This window comes from Pyricularia pennisetigena (genome assembly GCF_004337985.1).
Source record: "Pyricularia pennisetigena strain Br36 chromosome 4 map unlocalized Pyricularia_pennisetigena_Br36_Scf_6, whole genome shotgun sequence".
Taxonomy (NCBI): Eukaryota; Fungi; Ascomycota; class Sordariomycetes; order Magnaporthales; family Pyriculariaceae; genus Pyricularia; species Pyricularia pennisetigena.
The window spans coordinates 3,143,528-3,166,445 of NW_021940918.1; the positions used below are offsets into that span (position 1 = coordinate 3,143,528).

Here is a 22,918-nt window from a genome sequence, read left to right on the forward strand (position 1 = left end):
GGGTAGCAGAATCCAGCGCAAGCCACACCCCTCATCAGATTATCCCCGCAATCACCGTCATGACGGCACCGTACGACCCCATGGTCAGGACAATGTCCCTCGTCGACAGGTTGTTTATTATATCCCTGGCCTGTTTGGGGAGCGCGATGCCGCTCTTCCCGTCGCCGCCGTACAGACGCAGGAGGGTGAGCGCCACGATCAGCACCACCACCACCCGCGCCATGAAGCTGGGGATCAGCGGGAACGCGAGGACGGGCACGAGAACGGACACCGCTGCTGCTGCCACCAGTATTCTGAACCCGTCCTTGCCCCCTCTGGAGCTGGCGCTCGACGCTGCCTTGTCCTTCTCGGCAGGCTGACGGACCTGGTCGTCGTGAGGCCCGTCGTGTCCGTACGACCATTTCGCCGGGCTGTGCGATAGAGACGGTCCAGGCCCCGGCAGGGAGGTGAGTGCGTCGTCGGGCGTCGGCGGCTGCTGATGTGAGGCGTAGTGCTGCTGTAGGGTGTGGCATATGCTGGATCGTGGGGATGGAGGGCGTGGCGGAGCCAAGGAAACCAGGTCGTCGGCTGTGTCCAGAAACCGGGCTTCGATTTCGGCGATTGGGTTCTTTGCCGCCAGGTATGTGCGGTAATTCTCAACGTCGTCCGCGGCGGGGCTGGGCAGCTTTTGCGTCTCTGTGAAGGAGGTGAGAACATGATCTGCGAATAGTCAGTAGGTATAAAAACATGGGTTTTTGCGGCACCCGGGCCCACATCACTACTACAGGGTACGCTTGTGTGGTTCGCCAAAAATACAGAAGCAGCACAAATCAGCCAGTCAAGTCACTTACTGTATTGGGCCAGCTTGTATCCAATCTTTGCCAGTACTTCGGTCCTGTGCCATTGCAGTTCACCTCCGGCCACGATGCCGGCGCGCCTTGATGCCGGGAGGATCTGGTTCTGGACGCGACGGGTCTGAGTGTCGGCCGTGTCGAGGCGGTGAAGCTGCTCCTCTAGCTCGCTCAGCTCATCCTGCAGCTGCAGGAGCAGCCTGTGATTCAAGGCCTCGAACCTGCGATAGATGGGCTTCAGTGGCGGGTGGTTCTGGAAAGGCGTCAGTGGTGTCGTGGATGCCGCCGAGACAGAAGACCCAACGCTCCCCCGACGCGCGCGAGAACCGCGCCCATTGCCATGATCCGTCTGTGATGCGCTTGACACACGTGCCGCCAGGAGCTCGTACCCCGAGAGGGGCAGTTTCTCGGCGCGGGGCAGATGCATCGCTGGAGGTTGGCTCGGCGTGCGCGACTTCAGTGCCTTTGGTGGGATGTGTGGGAGCTGAGCTTTGCCCCGAGGCATCTCGGGGGTTCCGTACTGCTCGTGGCTGGGCCTCCTGATGTGTTTCCGCTCTTTGGGCTCGGCGGTGGTGACGACGGATACGCGGTTCGCGCTGCTACTTTGCAGCGACGTTTCGGCCTCGTTGATGCTTCGAGCTGGGCTGCTGCTCCGGTCGCTTTCGTGGTCCCGTACAAGATCGGATGACCTACCACTGTCGCCGCTCGAGGAAGATGACGAGCCAGGGCTCGTGTTGGGTGCAGAAGGTGACCTATTGGACTTGGCCGAAGATGCAGATGATAACCTCCAAACCGCTGAAGCCTCTGCTACGGAACGCCGGATGCTCTCCTCTGTAACGTCTGGGGAGTCTTCGTCGAGGTACCTCAGGGCGTCATGCACTTGAACTATCGGCGGTGAGACCCTCGTGGAGATGGTGGAAGATGCCAGACGTTTCCGGGGCACTTCAGTCTTTGGGGTGTCCCCTCGGTCGACAAACGTTGACTGTATGATGGTGGATACGCTCCCCTTGGAGCTTCGTGAACCGCTGTTTTTCATCGCCGGCGAGGCGCGACCGTGAGGCACAGCAGACTGGCTATGTCGTGTCCCAAAGGCATCGGAGTCTGCTTCATCCTCTGACGAGTTGTCGTCGCTATCAATATGGGGATGAGTTGCGTGTTCGGGAACTTGGGGCTCTTCACGAAGCGGAGACCGATGATGAGACCAGGGCACAGAGTGAGATCGCGGTGGACGTTTTACAGCGTTGAGGCTGGAATTGCTGATCATGGAGTTTCTCTGTCTGCTTCGCCGGTACTTCTGGGAGCTGGCGTCCGTGTCCACGTCCGTTGCGGAGCGGTCGAATCCTCTCCCTCTTTGCCTGTCATCATGGCTATACCGGCTCAGTCGCCGTGAATGTGTCTTAGTGATGATGTGCTCCATCGGCGTCACGCGGTCGTCTTCAAAGGTGTCTGTGGCCTCGGGATCCCCGTGCACCATGTTATCGACATGCCACGCATCTGCCCCAAGATCCCTTGGGGACTGCATCTGTACAACGGGGCACATCTGCCGCCTAAGTATGCTTTGAGACAGCAGCCCGCATTAGCTCCTGGAACCGAATAGAAAATGCCAACAATCTGCAGCATTGCGATCAGACCTACTAGTAGTGGAAACGGTCAGATGAGGTGCAGTTTTAGTATGCTTTTAGTGGTCTAAGCCGGGAGACGTAGGCCCAGGCTGCGGCGATTTTGGATAAAGTGTTTTCTTGGTTTTGCTTGTATAGTTTTATTTTTCTTCGTTGGTGACAAGTGAAAGGGCAAAGGGATAAACACACAAGAAAAAAAAAGAATGTAAAATGAGGCCCAGTCTAGTCTAGCAGTAGTCTAGTCTAGTTGAGTTGACTAGTATTACCAGAGACGTGTGGAAAAAGCAGAGACGATAGCTTGGCATTTAACAAGTCAAGTCGAAAGAGGAGCAAAGAGAAAGTCGGATGGCATTTTGTTGAATGGGACCAAAACCTTTAGGCTTTCGCATCCTTCATTGCTAAAACTACTTACTGTACCGTAGACTCGGACAGTGCGGGCCCTTAGGTCCATGGTCCAGATCCGCGTCTGAAAACTGCTTTCTCCATCACGCGAGAATTAATTTTACTCTCTCCTTGCTAAGCAGAGCAGGTTAAAGCGGCCCGCCGTGGCGACGAGGTGGTTTTTTTTTTTTTTTTTGTTCCTTTTCTTTTTTGACCTTGATTGTGGCCTGATTCTGCTGTCATTCATGTTTGATATCGAGCTTTCCCCTGGTCGCCCAGGGTCGTGATCGCCGGGGGGTGCATGGGACTCGGCTGGGGTGGAATGCCATGTTGAAGGAAGAGAATTGCATAGATTTTTTGTGTTTTGGTCGTCGAGTTGCGAGGGGGGGGGGACTTTCTGGCGGACGTGACTGTCTCATCCATGGCGACCCCGTGTTTCAGCGGCCCCCGAGAAGAGAAGACAAATAAATGGACCGTCTTCTAATTACGGCAGGAGCACGTGATGAACTGCGGGGTGAAGGCTTGTCAATCTGCGGCGCGGCTGGAGAAACTCATGGCGGACGTTATCAATCTTCGCCTGGACTTTCTGTCTTGGCATTCTTAGCTCTGGCTCTCTCTTGACTTGGCGATCGGGGACTCCAACCATGTGTTTCCAACCCACTTTCTCGCCATGCAATGTCGCGCAGATGGCTCCTGAATATAATTGCTTCACTATTTATTTGATCCATCCACCCGGTAAAACTTAACTCTCTTTTTCTGTCTGTTTGAACAGCACCCCTGTGTCATCTAGAAAGGACATAACAAAGTTAACGAATCGCTCCTCATTTATCGCTCGCCCTAAAACAAAAAAAAAAAAAAAAAAAAAAAAAAAAAAAAAAAAGGGACATGGTCCAAAGGAGATCGTCAATCTTCTGGAGCCGTCGCTGGAATGCCAAGAACAAAGCTGCCGTCTCATCTGCTGCTAATGCTAATTAGCATCTAAGCTAAAAACAAACCAAACAGTTCTATCTAGTCAGTTTCCAAGCAACTCTTGGCGGCCTGTTCTTTTGCTAGTCTAGGCAAAGATCTGGCGATCACTATTCAAATCTGTTCGCCCTGCCTCGGGCTTTTGAGTCGAAGCATAGTCCAAATCACGATTGTTATGACTATTAGTATTAGTATTAGTATTACTACTGCTGTTGCTATTGCTACTAATACACAACTGTACTCTCAAACATGATATTATGTAGCCATCGCACAACGACCGGCCTCATGAGCCAGAATTATAGTCTATATGCAGGGATGATTTTTTTTTTTGGCGAAAGCCGCCGATATCGCCCTAGAACTCAACGAGGAAGCCAAACAAAATTACTGTACAATACACTCATTAAGCTTGAGTTCATGCAGTATTCGACAGATTCATAATATGGTAACATCGGTGTTGTAGTGTTTCAAGCCTTGAAATGTTTTGCTTTTGTGTTGCCCAACTCGGCCGACAACCAATCAACCATTCTCGAAACGGCGCTTTGTTCAATACGCGCACGTCAGCACTCTTCTCGCTACAGTTGTACACGTAGGCTCCACCCACCCTTTCCCTTGGAATCTTAGTTAATTACGGGCGCCGCGGTCCCGGACACAGTCATGTCTCCACCCAGTACTGCACACAACCACCATATCCACAGTTCGGTAACGGCCCCGTTCGCACCGCTCGCCCTCCGAGCCCGTCATCCTAAATGGCCCTGACAGGATGAGCTCATGGGGTCCAGAAGAGTTTCTGAGAGACGTCGAGCTGGAAGCTTTCCGGTATTCTTCTTTACTAGCGCAGTTTTCGTCTTTCATCAAAGGCCATCATAATGTCCAGTGACAGCTACTTAACCATGAGCAGGTTCCCCCCACCCCGTCATCCGGTCGATGCGTGTGAAGTAGATGGTCAAGGGGGCTACTGCAAGGACAGCGTGCGAGATCGGAGGGTGTTGATGCCACTGATGCCTTGCCCATCCGTGCTCACGTTGCATCCACTCCAAGCTGTCATGGCCTTGGAGGATCGACCGTGAGTGTCGTCAAAAGACAGGATACCGCGGCGGGTGGGATAAAACAAAAGGTCCCAAACGGTTGAGGGCGAAACGATGGTAACTCTATTTTGGTTGAAGTCCCCCCAAGTTCACTCGGTGAGATCTCGGCAAGCTTGGGCGGCATATCTTCATCTATGTAGTTTACCAGGTGATTTATAACCGGGACAAGCTGTTTTGACCACGCATGAGTCGAGTCTTTTTAAGTCTCAAAGACGCACTAGTCAGAATGTATATGTAATTTACGTTGATGTTTACTCCAAGTTTGAGACCACCACCGCACTGTGCCATTGATTTAACTTGTTATCCAGGGCTTTTTTTGTTCTTTTCTTTTTGGTTTACTCATGTTCTACGTTCAACACCAATCTCCTTCCTCTCAGCGCGGGCGGAGGTGGCAACGGTCCAAGTGCATACGGCAAGGGCTGTCGACCAAGACGATCCCCCAAGCATCGACGAGTAAATAGCTTTTTTGTTATGTAGACAAGGTACAAAGTGACAAGACCAGCAAGAAAGGTATGTTTCGTATTGACAAAAGCAAACAAAAATAACTTTTGCCCAACCACACACAAATCGACTTTTGTTGTATTCTTTTTTTTCTTTTTTTTTTTTTTTTTCTTTTTTTACAAATTCGACTTCAATATCGATCGCCACATAAAGTTACTCAGATCCGGCGGAATCTCCAACCAGATCCGCCATCGACGAGTCGCTGGAGGACGCGTCGCTCGATGAGGAGGAGTCGCTTTCTCCCGCCACCTTGCCCTTTGTGAAATCTATCTTGCCCTTCTCCACCAGCTGCAGAGTACAGCCGCGGAGCTGCCTCGACTCGACAGCCGCTTCGGCTTCCTCCTCGGTCCTGTAGCGCGTCGGTCCGGGAACTATCACAAAGCTCTTCAGGATGGCGTGCACAGGGTCGATGCTCCCCGCCGCGGCCTCGAGGGCAGTCTTCTCGAGCTGGTCCGCCCTCTCAACGGCCTTGTCCAGCCGCTTGGCCAGGAACTTGAGCAGTTCCCGGTCCCTTTTCGGCGCTCCTGAGCAGACGCTACTCAAAACACCTGATATCTGATCGTACAAGGTCGAGTCGTCTCCATTCAGCTGCTTGATCTCGCCCAGAATCCCACCGAGCCTCCTGAGGCTCTCTTGGACGCCGTTGAACCTCGGCCGGGGCCCATTCTCCTCTGTGCTGTCCCCCCAGTCCCCGAGATAAAAGTCGGGGAGCTTGTCCTTCCCGCCCGGCGGGAAGTGCACAAACACGTTGCCGCTGACAATGTCGTTGTGCAGCAGGCCCCGCGCCGGCGTCACCAGGCTTGACTTGATGGCGATCAGCATGTGTCCAGCGACGCGGGCGGCCAAGGCAGGCAGCGCGCTGCTGCTAGTGCTACTGCTGCTGCTGCTGCTGCTGCTGCTGTTGCTGTGGCCCCGGAGCTTCGACAGGAGCCCGTGCAGCGACCCGAGGTTGTAGAGCTTCCAGTAGCTGGCCTCGACCTGGAGGAGGGCATACGGATTGTCGTTGGCGGGACGGTCGGTCTTGCGCACCAGCTCGGCGATGTGGGCGTCGGCCAGCGACGTCCCCTTTCCCTTCAGGTCCCGCGCCAGCGACGTGACGTTGGCCGCCTCGTCTCGGAGAGCCCTGCGGCCCGCTCTGTTGTGCTTTTCGTCCGGACGCTTGCGCACGTACGCCTCGCCGGTCAGCTGGTTTTCTCCCACGTAACGCACGACGACCTGGGCTTGGAAGGACTTACCGCTCCTGAGTGAGCTGTGGAATATGTGCATCCATCGGGCTGCGTCCTGGTAGAACACCACCCAGTAGTTGTCTTGGTTGCTGCGGTTTGACATGTTGTTGTCGCCGCCGTCTGCTCTGTGACCTCGAGATTCTGGTGGCACAAGTCTACTTTGTAACTGACTCTATGAGTCGAACGAGAGTTTAGCTTGAGAGTTTGGGTGATTCGGTGTCATGCAAGTCGTTGTTGTATATGGTCATATTACAGCCCGTGTTAGCATTGCTACTGACAGGAAGAGCGCCTGGACTTTTTATGTTAGTGCAAATGACCTTCTTGACAAAGCCAATCTTGATACTCACTAGCTTGGGCTTTTGTGGACAATATCATTGTGTTTGCTTCAATCTCATTGTCCATGATGACGTTCTTTGTTCGGAACCTGACATGCGCTTAACGGCGGAAACAGGGGTGAGATGCTTTCTTTGTTAGATGACTGCGGCTTTCTCTGATGGGAGTAGGTACGTCTACGTCTATACGTTGACCGATACTAACAATGCTAGCCATGACCGTGGCTCAGCAGGTGGTTGATGAACAGGGAAAATAGAAAGTTTCAGGGCATCAAGACTAAATCCAGGGGCTAACTGACATGACTGACAATTGAACAAACTGACTTTAATGAAGGCACTTTTTATAAACATTCAATACCTACTCGACTGGATCAACAACATCTTACAGGGCCAAACACCTCAACTACAAAAAGAGCCGAGACGCTCAACCTACTCAAAACAACCCCATCTCAAGACCACCTTACCTTCTGGGAATCTCGACCCCGTAGACCGGATCGGAAGCCTCCTTGCTCCACCAGACGACAGTCCACGAGTCTGACGGACCGAGGTTCGTCGCGGCCCAGGCCTCCGCCTCGCCGCGCGTCCTCCAGAACAGATCCCCGCCGGTGCGCGCCTGCTCGCAGACAAAGGCACGACACGCGTCCGAGAAGCGCGCCATGTCCTCCCTCTGGCGCGCCGAGCGCGTGTGCGCCTCCTCGCAGCCGCGCAGCCTGTCCGCCAGCCAGCGCAGGTCGCGCGCCACGCCGACGTCCGGCTCCAGCGTCAGCAGCGCCGTCAGGTCCGCCTCGATGCCCTTGAGCACCTGCAGGTCCGGCAGGTGGCGCGGGTCGCCGTGGCTGAGCGCGATGAGCTCCTGCACCACGATGACGAGCCTGCTCTTGTCCGCCGCGGCGGCGGCGAGGCGCGCGTCGAGGTCGGCGCCCGCACGGAACTGCCTCGCCCGGTCCAGTCCCGACAGGCAAAAGTCCACGCGGCCGTCCTTGTCCACGTGGCCCTGGATGCTCTCGAGGCTGACGTGCCCGTGCTCAAAGGCGTCCATCCTGTCGTCGGCTGGGTGCAGCTCCTGCAGCCCCAGCAGAACCTGCCTGATCAGACGGACCGCGATGGCCGTGGGGACCGACACGGGCCTCCCGCCGGCCGCGCCACACCTGAGCAGCTGGGATGCGACCGAGCCTAGGTTGTTGTGCGCGTAGTAGACGGCCGTGCGGGATTCGTTGGAGCTCCGCCCCATCATCCTGGCAATGTGCCTTGGTTCCCGCCTGTTCTGCATCTCCAGGCACTCCTGGACCGTCAGGAAATCCGGATCCGGGTAGCAGACCCGGTCAAGGAGCTTGGGCGGCTTGTGTTGGTTGGTGGCGTTGCGTGCCTCGGTGACGATGTGGACTGCGTGTGCAAACCCCTGGCAGCTGGTGCTCCTGAGGAGGTCGTAGGCTCCAATCGGCTCCTTGAAGCGGATGGAGAACCTCTCGTCGGCTGGCCGCCGCCGGCCCTGAAGAGCCCTGTCCAGCCGGCTCTGTAGGGGGCGGCTACTGGCGGGATTTGACAGCGATGCTCCCATCTTTTCCAATGGGCTATCGATCTATTGTTAGTCTTGGTAAATCGTTTGTGAGTTTCGGCAGTAACCACCTTTGCTAGGCAGACTTCCAATACAGCAATCAAAGGTAAACGCTCGTTTGATTGAACCCGAATGTATGGGTGACAACTCATTCGCTAAGCGGGACAATATATCTTGACCGTGACTGAGCCCAAACATCTTTGTTCTCTCACAAGCAGCATGCAACCCACCTGTACTGCCTGTCAACTCATCAAAGCCACACGACGCCTGCCAAAGTCTTTGTCGCCCCGACCAAAGCAGCTAACCCTCTACCCAAAAAGCTTGCAGAACTCCTCCACGTCCCCAAACAGCGCCGCGGGCTGCTCCATGGCCGCAAAGTGACCCCCGACCTGATGGCGACGGAACCAGACGAGATCGCCCGTGGTCTCGATCCAAGCCTTGGGTATCGCCGCCAGGTCGAGCGGGAACCAGCTGAAGCCAAACTTCTTGGGCGCGCGGATGTGATACTCGGGGAGTTCGTGCCACTTCTTCTTCCCGGTGTCGACGTCGTACGTCTCTCTGTAGCTGTAGAGGCAGCGGTGCGGCGTGCCCGTGAGCCAGTACAGCGACGCCGACAGCAGGACCTCGTCCATGAGCTCCGCGCTGTACCGCTGTCCCTCGTCGGGCGGGTAGGACCTGGGGTCGGACCAGTCCAGGAACTTCTCCCCGACCCAGGCCAGCAGCGCGATGGGGCTGGAGGAGAGGATCAGGCCGACGGTGCTCGGCCGCGTGGCGTGCGCGACGGCGTACGCTGTCCCCACCGTGTCGAACCATTTGCACCGCTCCATCCCCGCCATCTCCTCCTCCGACCACGTCTCAGGCCCAGCTGACCCTTCCGGCTTCATCATGCGGTTGTAGTTGAGCAGGGTCCCCAGGCAGCGATCGTACTTGGCCGCGAGGACGCGGCAGACGCGCGAACCGACGTCGCCTCCCTGCGCGACATACCCACACTCGCCGAATCCGAGGTGGTCCACCATCAGGCTGTCCATCAGGCGCGCGACGTCCCTCATGCCAAAGTCGCGGTCCAGCGGCGGGGGCGACGAGAACAGGTAGCCCGGTAGGGACGGAACGACGATGTGGTACGGCAGGTTCTCGGGCGTATACTTCTCTTTGATCAGGTTCAACATTGGCAGAAACTCGAGAAATGAGCCGGGCCAGCCGTGAAGGAACAAAATCGGCTTCACTGGTTGGCGTGACTGAGAAAACAATGCTACAAAGTGTATGTCGAATGTCTGTCCCAGCTGCTCGTCGGGCACCTTGGCGACAAAGTGATTGTACCCATTGAGCCTAGCCTCTATCTTGTTCCTAATCAGAGTCAGTCAAACAAGAAGAAATTAGATATTCATGCAAGCCACAACAGTCTTTGTCTAGTCTTGTTTGCTTTGTCCCTTTTCACAACAGTCAATGAAAGTAGTTGAAACCAACCATTCAAAGGAGTTTGCCCAGCGTTGCTTGGCCGCAACTAGCCAATCTCTTCTGAGTCCATAATTGTTCTCGCCATTGGGCAGCGAGTTCTCGTAGCAAGGTGAAGCAATCGGTGAGATTCCGACAAGCTGTTGCATCTGAGCCACATCTTGTTGGGGAATCTTGATCGAGTACGGCTGCACACTTGCCGTCTTGGCCGTTTCCGGCAGATTTCCAAAGTTTCCGTTGCCCATTTTGACTGTCCACAAAAAGAAGACGCACAGGGCGGCCTGCATTTGCTAGGAAATCAGTCCACAAAACAAGTTTGCCGGTTGACAGGTTATAAGAAAATCTCTACAGCCAGCTCGGTGATAATATTGATTGATACCTGTAACACCGACGCGGGGCTCGTATGACTGCTCGTGCTTATTGCGGTTAGGCAGCTGCGCAAACGTCGCTTGCCATGCATTGTGACATCACTGCACCAGCAGCCGCGATAGGGATGTTTATTGGGGGGTTGTCAGCTTCTGAAATAAGCCATATGCTCAAGTTGGATAGAAATCTGGGGTTAATTAGCTTGGCAGACCGTCTACCCACGGGATGAGAATCGCGACCGGGAGGTCCGCCATCGCAAGGAGTCACTTCGAATCATTTAATAGGCATGAGTTCTGGGGAGATATCGCAATGGTATTCATCTTGCCTAATACACTAAGATCCGAGGCACAAAGATATGCTTGATGGATTAGTAAGAACCCGGCCCCCTGGTCCTGAAAATCCATGTTAACTGATTAGTGTAACAAGTTGACTCGGATGTATGTAACCAAGACCGACCATCGCTTATGATTTGCTTTGACATCCCCCCAGGTTTTTGTTTTTTTCCAGAGATTTTTAATATTTTTTTTTTGTCTTTTGTTGGTGACAATGATCAAGCTGGTCTGCCCAGAATGATCTTCGAACAACGGAAGCCTATTTGGTTGACGTTGGGAGAGAGCAAGGACACGGCAATCATGGCCGTGCCCCGCCCAAACCCACTGTCAGCGTGGCTAGTATCGTCGATTTGGAAGAATATTGCGCTGTTGGGTAGATGTTGGGTAGAAATTGTGCAACCAAACCAGCCCGCAAGGCCCTGCAACGGCTAATACCATGGGTGCCAGGGAGCGGGACGCTTTCGAGATATTTGTGCTTTTGTTGTTTCGAGAAATGTAGTAGGAACGATGCAACGCAATCATAGTCCTATTGAGCCTCTACGATTGAGACCTGTATTTGAACCGGACTGATGCGGTCGAAAAGGGTATCGAGCTTCCTTGGAAGTTTGGCGTTGCCTCAAGTGTCAAAAAGATAAGATGAAGGGGGGAGAAGCCCGTTGATGATGTATGCAGGCAAAATCGCGTATCCTTGTGGTGGTTCCGACGAACCTTGTCGAGGAGATATATACTCGCCAGTGCCAAGCACCTGACCAGTAGGGTGAAGGCCTAGGCCGTCGACGTAGGCAGCCTTTAGCGCATAGTGAAGATGGCAGTGACCCCGAGCCAACCTCATGAATACATCATGTCGTCCAAACCGCCGTTTGGTATCAAGAAAAAAAATCCCCAACGCCAGAAAAGATGACATATGCTCCAATGACCTATCCCAAAGCCAAGTCCATCCACGCGTGAGCATGACCCACGTGGATCATTCCAACGCCTCGTGTGCGCCTAAAGACTCCATGATATAAAATAAACGGAGTTGAGAGAAAGCATGAGAGAAGAGAAGACGTATCTAGTCAACCGACCGAGCCCTTTGAACTTTTATAACTTCATGTAACCAGTAGAGCCCGCCCTGGGGAGAAAATGGCAAGCAGCCAGATTATGAAGTAATGAGAGAATGAGACAGGTTCTGTGCCGAATGTGAGAACATGGAATTGTGGTAGGCGCAAACGGTGGTACGCCACGCCCTCGAATGTTCGAGGTGGAACTGGCACAAGCGGGCATGTACAGTCCACAAAACATTGAATTAATTCTCTTGTTGCAACCAGTGAGAACGAGAATGTTAAAAAGGTGGTATTTGCAGCCAAGGGGTTTCATGGCTGCGTCCTCCGTATGGGTTGGGTCGAAAGTCGTGAGTGATATCGGGTGGGAAGGATTTTAAAGATCACCGAGGCCCTTCTAGCCTGCTGTAGAGACGTTAAAAAAATAAAAAAATAAAAGAATAAAAGAAAAGAAAAGAAAAGAAGTTGAGATGGGACCAAATCAATGGTCTGCCATGAAAATGGGCAAAAGGAAAATAAACAATCAAAGAAAAGTGGTATCAGTACAATCCAATAGCTTTGCGTAAAAGCAGTGAAGTAAATCCAATGCAGTCACGCATGCGCCCCAAGCCCACGGTAGCAATGCGTGGGTTGAGGTCGCCATTTGCTTAGGACTGCTGGTTGGGCATTTGCTGTTGATGCTGCCCCTGGTTGTGGCCACCACGACCACCCCTGTAGTTGTTGTTGTAGTTGCGCTGTCCTTGACCCTGGCCCTGGAAGCCTCCGCGTCCGCGCCCACCGCCGCGGCCCCTGTTCTGGTGGGGGCCACGAGGCTGCTGCTGCTGGTTGGCACCGTTGTGCCTGCCGTTCTGGTTTTGCCAGTTCTCTTGACCCTGGTGAGACCTTTGCTGCTGGGGAGGCGGCCCCTGGTTGGGTGCAGCGCTTTGTGCAGGGCTCGCCGAGGAAGGCTGGGCAGGGATGTTGATGGGACGAGGAATCGTCTCTGGGTTCTCGTAGACATACAAGCTCTTGTCGATTGTTGAAGGAATGGGCTGAATCTCGGTGCCCAAGTCACGCTCGATGTTGTAAAGGTTGAACCTGTCTTCCCAGCTGATCAGGTTGATAGCCAGACCAAGGTGGCCGTACCGACCAGATCGTCCGATACGGTGCAGGTAAGTTTCAGCGTTCTTGGGGAAGTCGAAGTTTATGACGACGTTGACGGCCTGGATGTCAATACCTCGAGTGAGCAGGTCGGAGCACACCAGGTTCCTGCAAACTCCGTTTCTGAAGTCGTGGAAGACACGGTTTCGCGCCTGCTGCTGCATCTTGGCGTGACTGTAGAAGCACGAGTAGCCGAGCTCGGTAATCTTCTTTGCGAGAAGTTCGACTCGGTTCGTGGAGTTGCAGAAGATGATGGATTGATTGATCTGCAATTTGGAGAAGAGAGTGTTCAGACAGTGGACCTTTTGCTTCTCCTCGACAAAGGCGTAGTATTGAGTAATACCCCTGAGGGTAAGCTCGTCCATGAGGTTGATCTCGTAGGGGTCCGTCATGTTCTTGTCGGAGAATTCCTTAACCGAGATAGGGAAGGTGGCGGAGAAGAGCATAACCTGTCGGTCCTTGGGGTGGAACTGCAGGAGCTGTTCAATCACCGGGGTGAACTCGATGGAGAGAAGCTTGTCCGCTTCGTCCATGATGAACATTGGACATTCGCTGAGGTCGGCGACATTTTTACCCGCAAGATCGAGGATACGACCCGGCGTACCGACTACGATGTGTACAGGGTCTTGCAGACGCAAGATGTCGTCCCTCAAAGTCGTACCGCCAGTTGTAACCATCACGTTGATGCCGAGATGCTTACCCAGAGTCTTGCAGACTTGCGAGGTTTGCATGGCCAGCTCTCGCGTCGGTACTAGGATGAGGCATTGGATCTTGGATACCTTGGGGTTGATCTTCTCGAGGGCTGGTACGACAAAGGCTGCTGTTTTTCCAGTGCCGTTCTTGGCGCGGGCAAGGATGTCGCGTCCGGTGAGAGCGACGGGAATGCTTTCCTCTTGGATAGGTGAAGGCCTCTCGAACCCTGCCTCGAATATTCCCATAAGGAGATCTCGTTTAAGACCAAAGTTCTCGAATTCTAGACCTTTCGTGTTTGTCACATCCTGTAAAATGCGTAAGTCAAGCGACAAAAACACAACAATCCGATCTTGGTGTCACAAACCTCAGTTTGTTGCCTGTTGTCTCTGGCAGGAATGTTCAGATTCCTCCTCCAGTCGTCATTGTTGGTGGAATCTCTACAGGACACGATTAGCATGCGAGTCCTGGAAGAACTCGGCAACCGATGGGGTAGTCCACAAACCTCAATGTGGTTGACCTAAGTTGGTCTGCTAACACGTCGGCCATTATGTATGATTGTGTGGGTTGAATTGTTGTAGTTGGAGGAGAAGTGGTAGACCTGAGCAGTAGTGCTCTTTATGCGCAGCTGATTGGGTACGCGTCGAAGGGTGAGGAAGGCTGGGTGCTCTCGTGGAAGGCAGTGGACCGTTGGTGTGGTCTCGTATCAGGTGTGCCGCTTGGTTTACGGTGCTTTGTCGGGTGTGATGATGTGAAAGTGAACGCAAATATTTAAAAATGCGGACAATAGCTTCTTCGCTCTTTCAAAGGCCGAGAAGATGGGGGCAGTTATCGTCGGGATTACGGTCTAGGCCGTGGTTTTCGGGCGGAGGGGAGCTTGGTTTGGTTCCGGAAGACTTTTCGCGCCTAGATTGTGGTGGTGGTGGGGGTTTGCACGTAATGGATGGGCAAGGGGACTCAAATCGCAAACGGAACCTATATCCGTCGTCCAAGCCGTTCGAAAGATTACGTTGATGAGAAGGTTGAATGTCAAATGATGCAGAGGTTGCGGGCAGGAAGGGAGCAGATTTTTGGCGGTGGAGCTAGGACATCTGGCGATAATCCGATGGTGTTCACCAATTATGCCCGCCGTCGCACGTGATTTGAAGGATCCCTTGGTGGAACGTACGTCGACAGGGATCATTGCTCCGACGTGGCAAGCACCCAAGCTTGGAAAAGCAAGGGAAGCACGACTATCTAGCATAAACTACAAGCATCAGTTTGAGACAAAGATTATGCGATCTACCTACGTTCTTAGCTGTTAAAGAGCTAATTTGGAAGCCCGATCAAACAAACACAAGATAGATTTGTCCTGTTCTCGAAAGTTGGGGTTTATGGGCAAAGGTGTTCTAAACTATCCTTCCCTGTGCTAAGGGTTGTATCAAGCATGTCATTCATCAACGGACAAGCGGGGTCCGTTCTAGTCTGGGAGCTCCGCACCCGGTGCTAGCACCAAAGCTTCTGCAAACCAACTCCTGAGACATCTTTCTTGCATTAAGTCCAACGTCGTCATCCAACACGGATTCAAAGACGCAACCTCTACAAAATCATCATGAGGCACTCTTCTGATGCCCCCATGATGATCTTCTCTTACTTGCGATGTTTTTGAAGAATGGAGCGCCCTTTTTGGGCTCGAGCAAGTCTCTTGCCAGATCGGAATTCCAGTCTCGTACACCATTACCCTCGAGCCTAATCAGAAGGAAACAGCTTTGCCCCTCATGCTTTCCTTGTAATCATAGACGTAACTATGGCACGGCGTCCACCGATGGCGAAACTAAACAGGACCGATGCCCGCCGGCGATGGTGTGGCCCAACACTGCCAGGCCAACACCTTACGAGATCTTCAACTCGAAGCCAGGGGCGCCGTACAGCAAGGGCAAGTTCTACGAGCTAGCGAAACAGTACCACCCCGACAGATATACCGAGCAAGGCGATGATCTTGACGAGAACGGGCTCTCTCGAGCCACCAAGCTCGAACGCTACAAACTCGTCGTGGCAGCGAACGACATCCTCAGCAACCCAGTCAAGAGGCGCGAATATGACCAGTTCGGTTTGGGATGGGCCACTGGCGAAGTGCGGGACTTGAATGAGGAGCTACGGGCCAGAGACCAGGCCTGGCGCACGGCACCGAACTCGCCGGCCATGAACTCTTCGTGGCAGGACTGGGAAGAGTGGCGACAGCGCCGAGACGGTACCGCGCCGAAGCAAGAACCTTTGTTCATGTCCAACGGTGGCTTTGCTATTGTACTCTGCGCCTGCGTTGTCGTCTTTATCTGGGCCCAGGCGTCCCAGGCAAGCCAGCGATCCGGAAGAGTCATGCAGGCCAGGGACAAGATGCATCAGGCGGCGACCGACAATCTATATAACACCAGAATGCAGCGCGCCACCCTGAGTCAGAACAGCAGGGTACAGCTCTTCCTACATAAACGGGAATTCGGAGACAATCCATTTGAGCCGACGAGACATTTGCCTGGAGGAAGCACAAAGAAGTGAAGATAATAGACTATGATCGAAGATTTTTAGATCGCCGATCGAGCTCATGCTATAGCATTGCCAGTTATTTTTTCCGGCGCAAGTCGGAACGGGGGGCACATGCCCCCGCCTTTTCAAGCTCATTGCATAGGCTTTGGCCTGTCATCCTTGTCTTGGGAGGACTGGAGTCTGGTGCCATAGATGTTTGCGTACAGAACAAGATTTGTCTCCAGAATGGAGGCAGACACTAGGTACTATATCGCACGATCAAAGGAGATCACGTTTTGATCTTCGGATGGAATGAGCGCCAGGCGGCATGGAGCGGAAGGCCTAGGATAGCGCAATTTAAATCCGATCTCACGTAAGGTGAGGAAGAGCTTAGGCTTGCAGTGTATTTCACTGCAAGCCTGAGGCGAATTGACGCTAGATAAGCACTTGAAAGTCAAAGGACGCTCAACCTGGACCTCTTGATTCTGTGGAGATCATTAGAACATTGATACCAAGGTGTTCTTGCGTACGGACGACTGGGTTTGAGCCCGGCACGTCACTGTTGACTTTGGCACATGATTGTTCAATCATCAATATAAGATATTAGAAAACGCAGGCTCCTATCGCTTGATATTATTGCATGGGAAAATGCAGAGCTGTATTTGACTTTGGTTGGCAGGCGCTGTGTAGAGGAAGAGCGGAGGAAAATTGATGAAGAAAATTCCAGTGCAAACACAGAGAAAAGCAAGGGCATCAGGCCCGTGCGCGGCCCCTCACGTGCGACCCATATCAGGACCAACTGCAATTCAGGCTCAGGGGAGGAGGGCCAATGTGCTTGCCGAGAGTGAATTGCAAACCTCCGAAACACATGTAGAAGAATCAGCGCCAAGCGCAGCTTATGCCAGAAATATCGAATCATATTTGTCAATTATCTCAGCGCCGCTACCCTCCTCCCCACCACATCCCGCATGACCTTCTGCGCCGTGGCGGGATCAATCCGCTCCCTGGCACCAGATTTCATCATCATGCCCACCAGAAACATGAGCTTCCCCTGCGGGTATTTCGCGCCCATGAACTCCTTGAGAACATGCTCCTCCTCCTCCAGCACAGACTCGGCCAGCTCGCTGTATTCCTTTGGCGACAGCTCCGCGAACCAGAGGTCGTTGTCCGTGATGTAACGCTCGATCCCTCCCGGGACCCCTACGTATTCTGCGGGCATGACCTCGTTGAAAATGGCGAATAGCAGATCCTTGGCCGTGCCCTGCCGGATGCGGCTCGTGTGCAGGAAGAAAAGTATGTCGGCCAGGTCGTCGGCCGAGATGAACGCGTCGCCCTCGGATGTAACCCCTAGATCTCTTTCCGCAAGACCTGCGGCGGCCCGGTCGCGGAGGTTGTTCTCCGAGGTCAGACTGCCGAGTACGTGCAGGATCCAGTTGGCCGTGAGGATCCTAGCCTGAAGAAGGCTGTCTGCTGTGACCTTGGCTGTATCGCCATGGTCCTGAAGCTTCTGCTCCAAGGCGTCAACGGTCTTGTAGTAGAACTGCAACCGGCCGCCATCTTCCAAGAGCATCAGTGACATTGCATCCTTCTCCGACAGCCCATAGTGGCTAACGAGATCATCAAGCTCTTGGTCCGGCATGACTCCCATTGTGCTCTTCAGATGTTCTACAACATCTTGACCGACCAGGACCGGTCCCAGATCCGGGTCAGGCATGTATCGGTAGTCGACCTCGCCCTCTTTGCCACGTAACCTCCGAGTCTCGGTGCTTCCGAGAGACCAACCTCTCGTCTCGCCCTGAACAACCCCACCCTCATCCAGGAGCTTGATCTGCCTATCCCTCTCAGCTATGATGGCATCCTCAACTGCCTTGAAACTAAACAAATTTTTGATCTCGGTCCTCTGGCCCAGCTTGGCAGAGGACATGTCTCCATCTACCCGACGGACCGAGACGTTCACGTCGGCGCGCAGGCCGCCCTTCTCCATGCCCACGACGCAGGCATCCGCCGCGCCCAGCAGCATCTGCACCTTACGCACAAACGCAGCGGCCGTCGCGGGGTGGTGGATGTCCGGCTCGGAGATGATCTCGACCAGCGGCGCACCGCAGCGGTTGAAATCAAGCCAGTGGACGCCGTCGGGCCGCGCCAGTGTCTTGGCCGTGTCCTGCTCCATCTGTACCTGCTTGACTCGTATTCGCAGCGGCTCCCCGTCCCCTCTTCCCGGTACATCCTGCGCCGCAATCCCGTCCCGCGCCCGAAGCTCCACGTACCCGTCCCTGGCCAGTGGGGCGTAGTACTGCGTTATCTGGTAGCCCGAGGGCTGGTCCCAGTGGAAGTAGTGTTTCCTGTCGAAGCGGCTGACGGGCTGAACGGCGCAGTTGAGCGCGACGGCGGCGCGGATCGCCGGGACCAGCGTGGCCTTTTGAAAAAGCGGTTGCGTTCCCGGGATGGCGAGGTCGAACGGGGCGACAAGCGAGTTAGGTGCCGGAGCGCGAGTGTTGTCCTCGGTGGAGGCGAGGGGCGCTGGCGAAAAGAGCTTGCGATCCGTGTTGAGCTGTGCGTGTATCTCGATGCCAACCGTAAGCTCCCAGCCTGGCACCGTCTGGTTATCGGCGCTGCTCCTTTTCTTCTTCCCTTTTGCCTGTGCCTTGGCTGCTTTAGCCTGATCCTTGAGGATCTTTCGTAGATGGGGAGCTGGTTGACCGGGTGGAGGCTGGTGGGTGGCCTGTTCGACTTCTGCTACCGTATGGTTCCATCGTCGTTGAGCGGGGGGTCCTGCCGCAAATTGTTGCTTGCAGATTTTTCTAGCGGGCAACCGTTGTAGTCGAGTACAATCGCGAGAGAAGAGACGGCCGGTGAGCAGGTAGCTCGAGAGCTCTCTGGTGGGTATGCGACCCATTTAGGATCAATTGAGCCAGAAGGCAGACAAATTAAAGTTAAAGTACTGGTTTCAAGTATTCATACATCGCTTTAGTTTAGGTCTAGTCTGGACTGTCAAGTTAAGAAAAAGAAAGTTGCTGATGAGCCTTGTTATGGAAGCTTTTGGGATTTTTTTTTTCCCTCGCATTGCGTTCAAACGCAGTATGACGCGACCCGCGACTGAGAGTTCCACCCGTAGCCCGCGAGCTAAACCAGATTATGTCATCATTCCATTCCGGTCAGGCCTGATTTGGTGAAAATTCCCCCAAACCAACATTTGACTCCAACCCATTTCTGACTGCGCGGGCCCAACTCGTTGACCATTTCCTGTGTGACCATTCGCTCCTGCAAGCAATGAGGTCCTCCGATCGGTTCGAGGCCCCATTTAGCCGCCTCCTCCATGACGCTCTCCATCGTGTGTGCATAGCTCGTTGCTCTGACTTTTTCTCCAGTCGTTTCGTCCACGAATCCCGCTTGGCTCATGGCGCCCATGTCGGAATGCATGTTAGTGAGGAGCAGCACCCCGCCCGGTTTGAGCATCTGTGAGACGTGGCGGAAGAATACCGGCAATGGTATATGCTCGACCACCAGTGTGCTGATGATTCCGTCTGCATTTTCGGCCTCTCCTGGGATCGTAGGCGAGTTGATGAGGTCGAACTCCTTGATGGTGAGGGTTTCCAGCAGCTTTGACTCTGCAGCGTCACTCCCGTGGAGCTTCTCGAGACGGACTTTGGCAATTTCAAGCATGCCCGGGCTGGCGTCAAGTGCTACAACCTGAACGTCATCGAGGGCAAGCAAGAGGGCTGTGTTGCGGCCAGTGCCGCATCCCAGGTCAACGAGTCTCCAAGGCTTTGGCTTGTTTATTGACGAGACGAACGCAGGTAACAATCTCTTCATTTCAATGTCGTCGATTGCTTGCAAAAAGTTTCCATCTGTGTCGTATATTTTGGCCCATTGGTTATAGGCCTCAACGGTAGGCAGATATTTGATGCTGTTCGCTGAGTTCTTTTCCATTGTTTCGTTTGTGTATTTTCGCAAAAGTCGCTTTTGAATCTTGATAAAGGGTTTCAGCAAGTCTCATCTGCGCCGGGGGGGAGTGGTTTCTAGGCGCTCATGATATAGTCCAAGATTGGACACGAGACTAAGACCAAGTGGTGCTAGAGATCCATCACTCAGTCTGAGTCATCGATCGAGGCCCGCGTCGCAATAAGAGCTTCATAGCTGCAGCTGAGAAGCAAGCCAAGGTCAGGCTGCCGCATTACCACTGAGCAATCATAGCAAGGTGATCTCGCGCCGAGCCCCTGGCCTCCTAACCAGTGACTCTACTCGCGAGGCATCATACAGACCTACGAAGCCAATCCTTTTGTACACACCCGAGTCTGGACCTTTCTCTTCCTCCCGGCGCACAAGGAGTGCGGTGAGAAGTCTTCGACCTTGTTCTTCTGGCGGCACCAGCGTCCCGAGGGGCACAAGGAATACTCGGTGAAACATCACCGCGTCTCCATGGCCATGTTCTACGACACGGTCCCACTCCCTTGGTCTCGGGTCTATACACACCTCGCCGTCGATGCTCCTGCCACCCACTCCAACATGCACTGCCACTCGCGTCTCTCGCATCCTTACCATGGGTCCGACGGTGCAGGGCAGCAAATGTGCCCTGAGCTTCAAGGACCCTGTGCCAACCATGCCGAACGGGTTATTGGCCGGGATGTTATCCACTTGCACCTGAACGACGTCCGCGAGGATATGCTTGGCTGTCTCGGTCCATAAATCCGCCCACTCGACGTGCCCTTGGATCGATGCCCAGGACCAGTCGGGGGCCGCCCTTTTAGGCCAGCCCCTGAGCGTCCTGAGCGGTTCGGGGTGATCGCCCACGTCGCGGATCTTTTTTTGGCTTATATGCCGCCACATGAGGTCTTCGATGAAGGAGTCTGACCACAAACCAGCCCAATACGACTGCCCTGGCTTCGACTTTGCGACGCATTGCGCCACTGCGCCCAGTCCAATCAGTCTGTCCATGTGCCGGCCGATGTCGCGAGCCATATACTGCGAGACGACCCGATGCCAGATGAAACGAGCAGATGGCGAGTTCCTGTCAATGTCGGAGTGAAAAAGCTGTTTCTGTGTCCTCCTAGCCCAGAGACCATTCACGGTGCCTTGACACTGACAGGCGGCGCTTGAGCAACATTCCCATATGACTTCATGCTTGCCAAAGTATATCGTCCTGGCTGACACTAATCTTTCTGCAAGCCCCCAAGCGCGACCAAGCAGTGGTTCCGGACCGGAAATTGGCGCGGTGCGGTCTGCATCCTGGTGGATGTCGTGGTCGAGGGAGCGAGTAAGCCTGCGGGCAAAGAGGTCGTACCTGCGCAGACCATGTCGGAACTCGATAAGGTGAAACTGGAGCGATTTGTCGGTTGGCTCCGTTCTGCAGAAGAGGCCGGTGTTCGCATCCTTGCCATGCAGCGAAGCGATAACCACATGGGCGTTGTGATAGATGTCATACATATTCCCTGCCTCCGCCGCCCAGTCTATAGGGTTGTCCTGTATGATGCAGAGGGCATCGATCCAGATGTATTCCAAGCCAAGTCGCCTGGCGACCTGAAATGCGTCGATAAACGTCTTTGGTATTGTGCTCACACCGATCGACACCAGATTCTGATCGTGACTGTCCCGCGTGGTACGGCACGTTGGGACAACGTTCCCCCAGCAGTAGCTCAAAGCAGCATACCTGGCACCTGCTGGTATTCTAGATTTTGTGCGTAGGGCAATATCGCAGTTGGACTCGGAAGAGCCGATGTATACAAGTCTGCTGGGCCTGAAGGATGGGTTAGGGCGGTGGCACCTCTCGTGGTCTTCCAAGCACGTCTCGAGCTGGCTCCTGACAAACGCCAGCGTCGCGTTGGAGCTTGTGTCCCCCTCCAATAGCGGTCTCCTCAGCTCGTTCTCGTTGTGGCCCGGCGCGAACAACGAAAACTCGAGGATATCTTCCCCGGGCACATGCACCTCGAATTTTCCAGGGAGCGGGTTCAGCACCTTGACAAGACCTAGCAGGTCACCGCGAACGGCAAATGTGGCCAGCTTGGAACGGACCTCACACGACACGCAGCCTGTAACTCCTGGAGGCGACCAGCCCACCTCAGCGCCGCTTGGGTTGCCCACATGGCCTGGTAGGTCCGGCGGCTTCTGCAGTATGTAGTCGATATCACCGTTCCAGCCGCAGATTGGGCAGGGTTGAAAGCGGTGTCGCCCGGCGGTGATGCTTCGGACTCGACGGAGAAGTGAGGTCATGGTGAAGTCAATGTGATTCAAGGATGTGGTGTTTTGTTCGATGTTATTGAAGCTTGATTATCAGGGCGACAACAAGGATACCGGTAGTAACCAGTGAGTGGGTTTTTTGTTTAAAGAAAAAAAAAAAAAAAAAAAAAACATTGTTTTGAATTATCTAAGATGCTTCATGATGCGCTTGGATGCGATTGCATTTCTCGGTTGTATTGATATTGGGACTTTCTGGTATTGTTGTTTCTTTTGTTTGTTTTCGTTTTGTGTTCGCGCCCAGATATTGTCTCGTCGTGGTCGCCAGACGGTGCTTAATTTCTGTGTAGGGATTTTAGCTTGGTTGCCGTCCTCAAAAACAGACGGAAGGCGGTCCCAGGGCAGAGGCTAGACTGATTAGACTGTTCGTTTTTGTTCTGGTGACTTTTCCAGAAGTCTTGTGGAAGGCGCCTAGCATGAGGTCTGTGTGCGACTTTACACGGTTTTTCCTGTCAGTTCCCGAGGGGAGGTTTCAACACAATNNAAAAAAAAAAAAAAAAAAAAAAAAAAAAAAAAAAAAAAAGAATGATACGAAGATTAAACCGTACACCCTCCTAGCCGAACGTTCAAATAAGCTAGGAAACCTGAGAGTATCATTAGCAAGTTGAATCATGTGTCTCACTGATATTTTCCCGCCGTTTTATTTGATATCTGATTAATGTGATTAGACAAA

General features: G+C 53.7%; 7 protein-coding genes across 7 annotated transcripts; 1 reads left to right on the plus strand and 6 right to left on the minus strand.

The window, feature by feature from the left end:
- Positions 1-34: 34 nt before the first annotated feature.
- On the minus strand, positions 35-2,370 carry PpBr36_06532 (uncharacterized protein; the record flags this gene model as incomplete). The annotated part of the gene is made up of 2 exons (XM_029893677.1): positions 35-699; positions 831-2,370. 2 exons carry the CDS (start codon positions 2,368-2,370, stop codon positions 35-37), a joined length of 2,205 nt encoding a protein of 734 aa, XP_029746479.1.
- Positions 2,371-5,535: 3,165 nt separating this feature from the next.
- PpBr36_06533 (uncharacterized protein) lies at positions 5,536-6,711 on the minus strand (the record flags this gene model as incomplete). Its single annotated transcript, XM_029893678.1, has 1 exon — positions 5,536-6,711. One exon carries the CDS (start codon positions 6,709-6,711, stop codon positions 5,536-5,538), a length of 1,176 nt encoding a protein of 391 aa, XP_029746480.1.
- Positions 6,712-7,400: 689 nt separating this feature from the next.
- PpBr36_06534 (uncharacterized protein) lies at positions 7,401-8,498 on the minus strand (the record flags this gene model as incomplete). The annotated part of the gene is made up of 1 exon (XM_029893679.1): positions 7,401-8,498. The coding sequence occupies one exon, from the start codon at positions 8,496-8,498 to the stop codon at positions 7,401-7,403; it is 1,098 nt and encodes a 365-aa protein (XP_029746481.1).
- Positions 8,499-8,803: 305 nt separating this feature from the next.
- On the minus strand, positions 8,804-10,192 carry PpBr36_06535 (uncharacterized protein; the record flags this gene model as incomplete). The annotated part of the gene is made up of 2 exons (XM_029893680.1): positions 8,804-9,839; positions 9,960-10,192. 2 exons carry the CDS (start codon positions 10,190-10,192, stop codon positions 8,804-8,806), a joined length of 1,269 nt encoding a protein of 422 aa, XP_029746482.1.
- A 2,140-nt stretch (positions 10,193-12,332) lies between these two features.
- Positions 12,333-14,064, minus strand: PpBr36_06536 (uncharacterized protein; the record flags this gene model as incomplete). Its single annotated transcript, XM_029893681.1, has 3 exons — positions 12,333-13,823; positions 13,883-13,955; positions 14,021-14,064. The coding sequence occupies 3 exons, from the start codon at positions 14,062-14,064 to the stop codon at positions 12,333-12,335; spliced, it is 1,608 nt and encodes a 535-aa protein (XP_029746483.1).
- An 877-nt stretch (positions 14,065-14,941) lies between these two features.
- On the plus strand, positions 14,942-16,047 carry PpBr36_06537 (uncharacterized protein; the record flags this gene model as incomplete). Its single annotated transcript, XM_029893682.1, has 2 exons — positions 14,942-14,967; positions 15,294-16,047. 2 exons carry the CDS (start codon positions 14,942-14,944, stop codon positions 16,045-16,047), a joined length of 780 nt encoding a protein of 259 aa, XP_029746484.1.
- Positions 16,048-16,942: 895 nt separating this feature from the next.
- On the minus strand, positions 16,943-22,221 carry PpBr36_06538 (uncharacterized protein; the record flags this gene model as incomplete). The annotated part of the gene is made up of 3 exons (XM_029893683.1): positions 16,943-18,705; positions 19,230-19,983; positions 20,281-22,221. 3 exons carry the CDS (start codon positions 22,219-22,221, stop codon positions 16,943-16,945), a joined length of 4,458 nt encoding a protein of 1,485 aa, XP_029746485.1.
- Positions 22,222-22,918: the final 697 nt, after the last annotated feature.